Source organism: Etheostoma spectabile, chromosome 16, assembly GCF_008692095.1.
Source record: "Etheostoma spectabile isolate EspeVRDwgs_2016 chromosome 16, UIUC_Espe_1.0, whole genome shotgun sequence".
NCBI classification, from domain to species: domain Eukaryota; kingdom Metazoa; phylum Chordata; class Actinopteri; order Perciformes; family Percidae; genus Etheostoma; species Etheostoma spectabile.
The window spans coordinates 19636823-19649093 of NC_045748.1; the positions used below are offsets into that span (position 1 = coordinate 19636823).

Below are 12271 nucleotides of genomic sequence, written 5' to 3' on the forward strand. Positions count from 1 at the left end.
TCTATCTATCTATCTATCTATCATTCTGCTGATAGGAGATTACAATTTCAGAGCTTTTACTGAAATACCCACTTGTTTAACACTATTAAGCAAATAATTAATATGTGTGTGAAATAAGTTAGTGTTCAAGTCAATGACAATATTATATTGACTGATAAAACGTTGTAAAATATAATCCGTGAATTACATCTTTTATGACCAGTATGTTAGAATGTTTTAGAGTGTCTGTAGTCTTTGATATAGTGGCACTGACTGCAGCAATGAGTCAAACAAAATACGTCAGTGTTCAGAGTCAAGTCAAGGGTAAAACATGGCCATGGGTGTGTCTGCAATGGCAAATCTGTCCCAAATCAGATTTAACAAATAAAAAACTAATTATTAGGTATATGTGTTGGATGACATGGATATTAAAATCATAGTAATAATCATACTGTGCAAAGATAACAAATATGATAGGTAAGAGAATTTGCTGTTATTTGGTTTAGGTAGATTATATAAAGCTTGCAACACATTGTAATTGTTGACTTCAGATGTAAAAAAAAAAAAAAAAAGTATCTTTAACAAAGTTTATTTAACAAAGCTCTGATTTTTGGACATGACGTTTTATGGACTGTCCAAACAAATGTGCAATGTATAATTAGTGTGTAGCTGCCGTTTCTAAATCAGTCAGTAATCTCTTTTTCATTTCTGATCATGTGCATTCTTTAGATCCTGGTGACAGGTGCTACATCATCTTGAAAAAAATTCTGGGGGGCTGCAGAAGAAGTATTTGTTTTTGTTGCACAAGAATATATTTGACACCCTTCAGTGTATTCTGGATTACCAATATTGTAGGAATGGATCAATTGAGATAAGTATAGGAACCAAACTACATAGAATGATATTACAGTGAACCGTTTTTTTTTAGTTTACTGAAACAAAAGTGATGTGATGTTCATAAAATTATGCTATGCAAGAACAACATCAAATATTGACTGACAATTTCATGGCAGGTAACACCAACAGCTGCCAACGAAATCATCATGCTGATTGTTTCCTGGAGAGCAAACAGTCTTATTCATGTTTATTTATTCTGCAATATTGAGCAGTTTGTTTTAGCTTATTTGACCTACTGATTATCATCTGTCTTTCACTTATTTTTAGCATGTACAGTTTACTTTTTGTCCCAATCCCAAACCTCCCCCGTATGGACTAAGACTTCGGAAACTTGTACATTCAGGAGTCTATGCTGTATACAATTTGTATTGTAATAAGCTTGAATTCACGTGTCACATACTGTACATCACAGAGCCACTTCTGCCAACACTGAGATCTAAACACAGGACTTGAAAGTGCGCTGACCTTCCAAGTGAGCTAAAACGGAACATGAGGAGCAACAGATCAGACTGACCTTTCTGACCGACCAACAGAGTGATTCATGCGGGTTGTTGGTGCTGCTAAAAACATCCATGGAAATAGTCCATGGTGAGGGCTAATGCCAAGAAGCTCACTGTTGCACTTTGGCAGCGTCTGTGCCACAGATAAATATAATAATTTGGGGAAATTTCAAATAATGGCTTTAAGACATGTCATAGACTAACATGGCATTAAGAGAGAGATGATGCTTTACATCACCTCTAATTTTATTTATTTTTTATTTAAGTGACCAATCTGTAATTAAAAGTTTCCGCAACAGGGGACCCAAAGCAAACTGCTTATTATGAATTGAAATATGTCACTGTGACTAAACAGGAACAGATGATTGTACCTAATGGTGCGTGTTAAAGTATCAAACGCATATTGATACATTATCACAGTTTGATGCCACATTTGGTGTCCCACATTATGTCACTTGCTGAGAGGACTTCAGACTGAATATCATGTTGTTCAGCCATTTGTTTTCCAGTATCACAATCAAAATCAGTATCACGATGTTGCCAAGAAACTACACAAACAGAGCTGTCCAGGCTCTGTGTATTTGCTGGTGGTCGCACTATGCCAACTGAGACACGTGTAGTATTGAAGTGGCTAGCATTGGCTTGCTGCTAGTCCTACTATTTTTTTATGTTGTGTTTGCTTAGATACGTGATTTTTCTTTTTTGTTGAATTTCAAATTTCAAACAACAATATGAAATACATATCCCCATTTTTTTTTTCAAAGCTTTTGCCATATTTCAAAAAAAGGGCTCTCTTGACTTTCTGCCTAATCGGTCATTGGCTGAACTGGGAGTTTCTGTGAAACCGGACGTTTCTGTAAATTTGATATGAATGCTATGAGGGAAAGAAAGTACCTAAACAGAGCTTATCTGCATCATTCCTCTGCATTAAAGAAAATACTGGAAAATGTGTGGGGTTCAGGGGAAATATGTTGTCTTGTGAATGAGGAACCAAACAATGTTATCTCAAATAAAGTCCTAAATTAAGTAAGTTTTTACAGAAACATCAGTATTTAAGTCCAGAATTCACTGAGAGATGAATTGGACTCTTTTCATTAAATACTCAATAATGACAGGCTTACACCCATGACTCCTTCACTCTGATAATGACAAGCAAAAAACACATGAATCACATTAACCAGAAGCTACAAAAATAAAAATGCTGTACAGCTCAGAGAACGCCATTAAGTAAATATAGTATAAACATCATACAAATACCATCAGAGTAATGCAAACATACAAATACATTTTCTTTAAGCAAATTTCAACAGATATTTCTGCCTCACTATGAACCCTAAAATATGTAATGATCTGACATCAATAACAGTAAAACAGGGCTAGATTTGTAATTAGGTAACTACTTGAAGTAACTTAAATTCTATGCTTAACTTGCATGGATGCACTAGAACTAAATACCGTACTGAATACCTTATTCATACACACCTTGATTGAATCTGCACAAGCACGATGCTTTTACAAAATACCACAGAGGTGTCACACTGGATACACACAGTGCATACAATTTCAACTGATTTGGTGTGAACAGAATTAGTCAAAAGTACAACATGGTGAATCATGATGCGACAAGACATGAGTCACCATACCATACTTTGTTGCCCCTGTGGAGCGTTTTATAATGACACGTACACATAGTAAAAAAGATAAGTCACCCCATCATCACAGGCCCCACACTTTTACGCCTGTCTTTCTACGCTACTACAGATTTACTGCATCTTCAAACAATTACATTTATAAACAACACACACAGTCACTGGAGACGGCGTGAAGACGTGCTGCACAAGCCCTGCAGATGAAAAAAACTCCTGCTGTCAAAAGTATTAAATACTCCCACTACCTGCAGCTCGTTGCAGGCTCAGTTGAAATTACATGACCTGATCTCTCTGGGAAAGTTACAATTAGACAAAATCAATTAGAGTTTGACTTCATTAGCAGTTGCCGCTGTTTTGCATGACCAAATCAAATGACTTATTATTACTCATATTGTCAGTAGAGAATTTACTTCAACTGATCTCTTTTACTATGAGATGGTATTGCTTTTTGTTTGTTTTCTTCATCTGTAACCTCTATGTGCCTTTACGAAGCTGCTCCTCCCATCCAGATCTTGCACACTTTGCATGATATAATAAATAATGATAAATAATGGTAAAGTTAAAAACAAGGAAACAAGCTGATTAACATGCTGTTATTTGCAGTGCAAGGTCTTGTTTACTGATGTTTTCTTGTTAAGAATATGTCTATATATCCTACTTTTATGTTTTTGTCCAAGTTAAGTTTTGATCAGTTAAGATTTGCTTTGTGTCAAAATGCTTCCCAACTCAGTAGGATGATGTAAATGATTGTTGTTGCAATGATGACCACACATTTGTCATTGACTACAGAGGAAGCCACATTCAAGCTGCGGAAAAATACTTTGTACAACCGAGCATGTCAAGTCTGTAGTTGTCTGTAACCTTGTTGTTGTTGGTTTGCTGTTAAAATATCAAAAAACTAAATAAACACAAAGTACGAAGAACAACTTCACCCACTATGTGTCTTGCCTGACAAGTCAATACGTATGTGCACAGTATACTTACAGTTATAGATTCCTGACAACTGTAATAAAGTAACACACACAGTAAACATACTGTATACTAACAATCTGTTTGTAATATTGCAGCAAAACCATTTGTAAGCACAATAGCAGACAGCTTTGCATACAAAGTGGAAGACGGTCTACACTCTGCAAAAATGCCTAACATCTAGGGCAGGGGTTTTCAAAGTGTGAGGCGCGCCTCCCCGGGGGGGCGCTAGAGCACTTTAGGGGAGGGGCGGTGCGAGGGAAAAAATAAACCGGAGAGAAGAAGCACTCGCAAAGATAAAAAGCAAATACCGGTGAAGGCTGCTGGTTGAAGATGATCTGCGGTTATACCTCTTCACGTGCAACCCGCATTACCCAGATTTGCGCATCAAAAGCACAAGCACATTGTTCCCACTAAAACTAAGAGCTCCACGATTTTGCAACTGTTTAGGTTTTTGATTATTTTTTTAATTCAAGGAAATGTGCAACATTTCAGTATGTTCAAAATATTGATCAAAATGTTTTTGTTAAGATATGAAAACACTGTTGGTATGTAACGTTTGTTTGAGAAAACGGTGTGAAAAATGAGTTTTGGGTTCTCTTATTAGAAAAATGAAAAAAGTGCGTATTTGCCATACAAAGGCCCTGATAAAAAATAAAATGGGAGGAAATGTTTTAAAATGTTCATGTGTTGAATTTCATTCAGATAAAATGTCATTTTAAAAGATGAGATGATTCTAAAATAAAAGCAATTAGAAGGTGTTTTGGAGTGGCGTTTGTTTGTGTGTGGGTTGATTATTGAGGAGGGGGGGCACAGCAGGCATTGTGCTCCTTGGAGGGGGGCTCACCCTTTCATACTTTGAAAACCCCTGATCTAGGGGATTCTCCTGCTGACTGTGATCTATAAATACTGTTCACATCCTCTGTCAGCAATGCACTGAGGAGTGATACAAACTCAAAAAAGACCTCCAAGAGTGTAACTGCTGGGAAGTCATGACTGTTGAGCCATAAAACAAGAATTTCAACACACCAGGTGCAGAGTGTGTGCAGTTTAAGTGTCTGCCAGTTTCCCGTAAGTTTTGATGTGTTTTTTAGTAATTGTAATATTGACAAGTGAATTGATATCATTATTATATTGTCTTGTCATAAAATGGGGTTGTTTTAACTTGTGAGTGTAATTATCAAAGGTAATGGAGAACTTTCAATGTATATCTTGGATGTATTCAGTTATCTCAGTCATTCACCTATAATGGGCTGAACTTGGCTCTGGACCTTGGTGTTAATACTGCGCTCATTAAATAAGGACACACACTTGGGACATCGTAATGTTCATAGACAGAAACATTTACAAAATTATGCTCAGTGAGTTTAACTCTTTGACACAGGGTAAATATGCACATGAATGGATGTGTTGAACATGAATAACATAGTGATCCCTGTTATATCACTGGCATAAATAGGCAGCATTGGTGGATAAAATAGTAATTTCCTTCCACTCAGATATCCATAACCTAGAGACTACTTACGGTAACTACCAATGCCCAAGGTAAACCATTTATAAGATTTTATAATCACAGCTCAAACTAATCAGGTTTTGGATAAGAGGGTTAGGCTTCACATACTGTACATAAGCATGTGCACTGTTTTAGAATTAGCAATAATACAGTTGCTTGCATCAACGGTTTGAAGACACATCAGGGTTTGTGACAACTGCATGACACAAGGACAAGAAAAGGGCAGGAAGTCTTGCCACCGACCCTTCCCACCTAGCAACCATCTGTTCGAAAAACATTCCCTGAAAACCACAGTTCCATTAAGAGCTGGGAGTACTTAATCATCTTCCCTAAAGCTCACCTAGTACAAACAATGGTTTCCCCAGTTAGTGCCATTGTCTGTAGTTGTCACTGTTAATGTAAATATTGCAGCCAACGTCCAATTTGGTTAATGGTAAATACAGTTAATATTGCAGATATGATTGTGATCCACATAAAATGTCAGCTTAAAGATCACAAATGTAGAATTACAAAGATGTTCAGATAATCTCTATGCAGTCTTGAGCATGCAACTGGTATAGTTATCCATGCTAAATTAATTAATTAATTAATTAATTGTGATAATTTAAATGTGATTAATGTGTTTAAAATTTTATAAAGTGTCCTCATCCTCAATCCCCATTATCGCCATTAGTACCAGTTAATAATTATTTGTCTTTAATCTCTTTTTAAATGTTGATTATTTTCCATGTTATAATAACATTTTACTTTTAAAATGCCACCAAGACACACATTGTAGACTATTTAGTCATACATTGAGGCCCTCGTGTCTTGCAGATAAAAAAGATTCTGCAAGAATGTCTTCAACAAAAGAACTTGTTGTCTCAGTTAGTTGAATACAGGCAGTGTTACTGAAACAGTAGCCTCGTAGTGCCTGAACTATCTCCGTAGCGCTGTGTCAGCGCTGCATTATGGTCTGGCTACACCCCCTATCTATTCTGGAACAGGGCAAAAAGTGCTCTGGCTTGTTTGCATTTCTTGAACTTATAACTAATAAAATATTTTGTGCATCTCATTATAATCTGTTTAACATTCTGCTGGTTCAATGGCATAATCTGTCGTTCTTCACAGTTTTACCTGAAGGCGAAACTGAACTAAACTATTTAATCTATTTATTGAGGGCAGTGTGTTTCATGCACTGTTCAAGGTCTGACATGCGCTGTCTGTTTGCAATGTCCTTTTGTCCTTGTGTGTTGTGTTTGTCAGTGAGCACAAAAATGGTAGTCAGCATGTCTCTGCAACAATGTCACCAAGATAAATTCTTGTTGATTTAATCAAAGAAGTCACAGAGGTTTGTGCTCACTTTTTACGTTTTATGGTCTCTTCTTGCAAAATGTGTCTTTATTGTTAATACGTTGTAAGGGGAAAATGCTTATAAGAAGAGTAGATGTTATTATATTAGAACCATCACTTTGGACATTGTGGGTGATACAGAATGATTTAAGGAAAAGTGAATATAAAACTACAATATAGAGTAAAACCAAAATAATATATTAAAGAAAACAATAATTAACAACGGGGTATAGTGACCAGATAATAAAACATCTATATAAAATCTGTAATCTGAACTGCAGTCAGGATTCATGTCTGAGAATTATTCATCTCGTTGGTCTGGATTCCATGAATTCAAAATGAAAACACGCCATTACTGTGCATATTTCTATAGTGTTATTTGTGTAGTCATCTCCTAAATCTTAATATATAGCAGTTCAGTGATGTGTTATAATTTGTTTCTCTGATGATCCAAAAATACACTGGGTGTAAATATACCACTTGCTAGGAGAAAGCTATTATCATAAATTGATTAGGGAGAGTAATTACATTAGTTGAGCAATTAGGGAACTTCTGCCCCGTAGTAATTAAGGATTTTGGGGATAAAACAATATTTATTGGCTGATTTGCAGAGCTCCAAGAAAAAGGAGAGCAATTTTCACTCAGAAACCCTGGGCCGCAGTGCTGTTCACAGACCCACAACAACAACATCAACTGCAGCTCCCACGCTGTGTGTTAAGGTGAAGCCCTTGTAGTGTAAAGGGTAGTTGTCAGTAAGTGGGAGGTTGCTGATTCAGTCTGTCTAAGGATCTGTAATAGGAAGAGTTTTTTCTGAAACTCGTATACCTTCCTCAACAACAACAAGCAGACAAAAGGTAGAGCAATGTTTACCCTGGGCACAGCCGAGGTGTGAGGCCATATACACGCAGCAGTGCATTATGTGCTCAGGGAATCTTCGCTGGGTAAACACATTCACGGTTGAATGGGCTGTCTGGGTTCTGTTCTGAATATTTAATGGCTCTCAATTAGTAAACTACACTTTAAAAATGTTTCTCCATTAACTGAAAGCTGTATTTTCATTGACTGCACAGCTTCTCGTGCAACACACGACCCTCACATTTTACTGTTGCTCTAAATTCTGGCTTTTCCATGGCCAACCTTTTAATTACATTTATGTCGTCATTGCAGTTAGTGGATTTTCAATGTCAAATGAGTGGCTCAAAGGAAGGGCAGGCAGCCACTTTTGAGCTCGGGCAACCTACAGACAGAAGAAGGGGAAATAGAATTCCCTCTGCATAAAAGACTTGGTGATTTCAAATCTGATCTGAGTTATCTCTTTATTGTAGTCTGCTGGGCTTCTCTCCAAATCACTTCCAGTTGTGCTTTCTCATTGTGAGGACCCTTTGCCAAAACAATACCTCCATTCTTAACAGCTATGCATTATGGTTACTATAGCAAGAACGAACATGATGCTCTAATGAATCTTTTGAATGGCCTAAGTACAACACTGTACTATGGATGGTCATTCTTATTAATTAATGACAGAATACAATAGATCAAACAAACCGGAAAGAGATGACGGGATGTCATTTAAGACTCAAAATTAATCTTCTCTCATCTTATTAATAAGGCTGTATCCACCATAGATTTGTTAGAAATGGTATTGTAAAATGCATTTCATAGTTATAAGTCTGCCATTCATCACAGCCCTTTTCTCTAGTTTAGACTCCCCTTTTTATGCAGATTTCAAGCCTTGTCTCCTAAAGTTTTGTCTCTTGGCTCAAGAACAAATGACTGAATGAGACCAATAAAGTCTCACAGGTGTTATGGATATAGCCAGCAGGTATGGTATTGTGTATAAAGATGTAATTTACTCACATGTTTATGACAAAGTCCATGTATGGAGAACTTGGCATGTGTTGTGCACTGTATGTGCTTAAACGTTATGTGGATTATTAGCTATCTATTTAATGTAATTATTAGAGGATGATGTGACATTTTGAATTGATGTACAAATGACAAAAAATACTGTTTGCATGTCGTTTTTTCCAAGAATCAGAAACAGCAACATGCAGAAAAAGATGGCAGAGATAAATATGTCAACATACAGTTTGTCTATGTATACCAATTATAGTGGAACAATTAAACCCTAAAGGTAATGATAAACACATGTACTTCTGAACCTTTTTTTTTTTAATCAGAAGAAAGTGTCCAGTCAGATTTGTGAATCAGAAAAAGAAGCGCACACCGGCTGGAGCTCTCCAGGGTGCTGAACTAGTTTGTCAGGTGGACATTGCATTTAGATGTTAACAACTCTTTAACATTACATTAAGAACATGCAACCACAATCCAACCGACTAAACAAACAAGACTCACCTTCAACCTCATCCTCGGGCAAGATAACAGGGGTCCGGTAGGACAGGACATCTGGAATAGTGCAAAGTCCCTTGTACATGAACCTGGTGGTCACAGCACGCACTGGCATTTCTGCGAGGGAAAACCAACTGGGTCGCGATCTTCATATATCTTAGCTCTCTGGCGATTCAAGACAGACCATTTGCTACTGTTCTTGATAAACAAATGAAACTGTAACTCTCCTCCCCCCTTTTTCTAAGTTCAACGCTCGTCTTTTTTGTATTCTAGATAGGTACTAACATGAACACAATCACGTTGCGCACGGCTGCGTGTTTAAGCGAGAATGTAGCTTGTAAATCGCCTATGGTTTAAATGCATAGCCTGTGGCAGATTACTGTTAGCAAGGAATAAAGCAAATAGGGCATGCCATTTCATAGAAAATGACACTTGAAAATTATACTTCATAGCCTGATGACTATTCAGATATTGATTAGCTATTATTCTAACTGATGCAATCAAAGATATTAAAAGGCTACTTTGTCATTCTTCTATCCACGTATATATCCTGCATTATAAAAAAAAAGTAAGATGATAAACTCATTTTACAAATATTTGTTGGCTACTAAATCGACCTTTTCGCTATTGGTTTCACTGAATTGTACTGCGCCTCTTCTTCTAACTGTTTATTCAAAACATAATCTGCCTCACTTTTTTCCCCGTTTCGGCATCTTCTTAAAAAAACGAATCGATAATACGATCTGAACGGAAGCGCTCACGAGCTGATAGTGTCCTATAGGTAGGCTACAAACTAGATCTCATTTTTTCCTGTGGAGCGAGGGAAGGGATTCCTGGGTGACCCCCTTCTCGTCTGATACAGACACGCTGAATGAGACAGTGATCCTCTCTCTCGTCTGCACCAGCCTCATTTGGGCTCTCACAAAGCAGCGCGCCCACACGCGCGTGCGCGCAAACACACACGCGCGCACGCACACACAGCATACCGCTGCTGCTTCTGTCACAGCGGAGTCGATTCACGTTTCCAAACTGATGTGATTACCTTCTTGTCTGCACTCTACCAGTCTGTATGATAAATGTTGACACAACTCAAAATTTGGACAAATATAAAAGTTTGCAGCATGTTAAGTAGATTAAAAAAAAGAAGTCTGCAACAAGTGAGGCTCTTGAGCTCTTTGCCACTATGGGGCGCCTCAGCATTGTAGGCTAAATGGAAGGTGAGGGACTGACACTGAAAAATCTAATTAAGCCTCAGGCTACTTGGTACAAAGCATATTTCATGCAGATAGAGTCAGCAGTTCACAATCAAACGTGAATTTAGTCAAACGCGTGTGCAGATTATAAGTATATGTTTAAATGTGTGTGTGTGTCAGTGTGTGTGTGTGTGTGTGTGTGTGTGTGTGTGTGTGTGTGTGTGTGTGTGTGTGTGCGTGTGCGTACACGCCACAGGTGAGCACCAGCAGTGGGGAAAGTAAAAGAGCAGCCCTCTATCCCTCCCTCATTACCACCACTGAGGTGGACAGTGTCAAGCCGATCAGACTGTGGTTGCACTGGGCATCTTCCAGGAATGAATGTGTAATTGTGTGAATGTGATCAGGAAGATCCTGCAAAAGAGTTAGGCTTCCTTTCAATGAACCTTCCCTGAATATATACAGGTTAAGAAAAAATCACAATAAAAATAATATTTGCACTCTTTGTATCTGCACTGTGCAACTGCTGCACAGTATTTTATCTCGGAATAAATAAAGTGTTATCTTATCTTGCATAAATATGAAGCTACAGCCAACAGACGGGTATAGCTTAGCATGGACTGAACGCAGGCGGAAACTGTGGCTGTGTCCAAAGGTAAAAAAATATGCCTGCATCTCTAAAGCTCACTTATTCCCCCTGGAGTCTTTGCAGATTTCCTGGTAACCTCACAGTAGCGCCAAGACTCCAAGAAGTCACTGCTCCCAGTAAGGAAATAATCCAGCACATTACCCTCCGTAAAACCCCAATTTGTCTCTTTACACTCAGACACCTGTACAGATTGAACAAATAAGATATCCATCCATCCATCCATCCATCCATCCATCCATCCATCCATCCATCTTCTTCCGCTTTTCTGGTATTGGGTCGTGGGGGCAGTAGCTCCAGCAGGGGATCCCAAACTTCCCTTTCCCGAGCTTCATTAACCAACTCTGACTGGGGGATCCCATGGCCTTCCTAGGCCAGGTTGGAGATATAATCTCTCCACCTAGTCCTGGGTCTTCCCCTTGGCCTCCTACCAGCTGGACGTGCCTGGAACACCTTCCTAGGGAGGCGCCAAGAAGGTATCCTTACCAGATGCCCAAACCACCTCAACAGGCTCCTTTTGACGCGAAAGAGCAGTGGCTCTACTCCAAGCTCCCCACGGATGACTGTGCTTCTCACCCTATCGCTGCGCCGATTCTCCGACCAATCTCTCGCTCCATTGTCCCTTCACTCGTGAACAAGACCCCAAGGTATTTAAACTCCTTCACTTGGGGTGAGGATTCATTCCCTACCTGAAGAAGGCACTCCATCAGTTTCCTGTTGAGAACCATGGCCCCAGATTTAGGCTGCGAACCGATCCAGTGAGTTCTGAAGGTCACAGGCTGATGATTCCATCAGGACCACCATCATCTGCAGAAAGCAGCAATGAGATCCCCAAACCACCGAACTGCAACCCCTCCCCACCCTGACTACGCCTCGATATCCTGTTCATAAATACTACAAACAGGATTGGTGACAAAGCGCAGCCCTGGCAGAGGCCAACCCTCACCTGAAACGAGTCCAACTTACTGCCGAGAACCCGGACGCAGCTCTCGCTTTAGTCATACAGAGATTGGATGGCCCTGAGAAGGGACCCCCTCACCCATAGTCCTGCAGCACCTCCCACAGTATCTCCCGGGGAACCTGGTCATACGCTTTCTCCAGATCCACAAAACACATGTAGACTTGTTGGGCATATTCCCAGGCTCCCTCCAGGATGACCAGGACGGAATCTGTATTGTTCCTCTTCAACCCGAGGTTCGACTATCGGCCGAACCCTCCTTTCCAGCACCCTGGAGTAGACTTTACCA

General features: G+C 39.1%; 1 protein-coding gene across 1 annotated transcript in view; it reads right to left on the reverse strand.

The window, feature by feature from the left end:
- cabp7b (calcium binding protein 7b) overlaps window positions 1-10064 on the reverse strand; it is an 18691-nt gene extending 8627 nt beyond the window's left edge. Inside the window, exon 1 of the mRNA XM_032540023.1 lies at window positions 9195-10064. Within this exon, the coding sequence (XP_032395914.1) occupies window positions 9195-9303 (109 nt within the window). The 5' untranslated portion in view covers window positions 9304-10064. The remainder of the gene's footprint in view (window positions 1-9194) is intronic.
- Between the last annotated feature and the right edge of the window lie 2207 nt (window positions 10065-12271).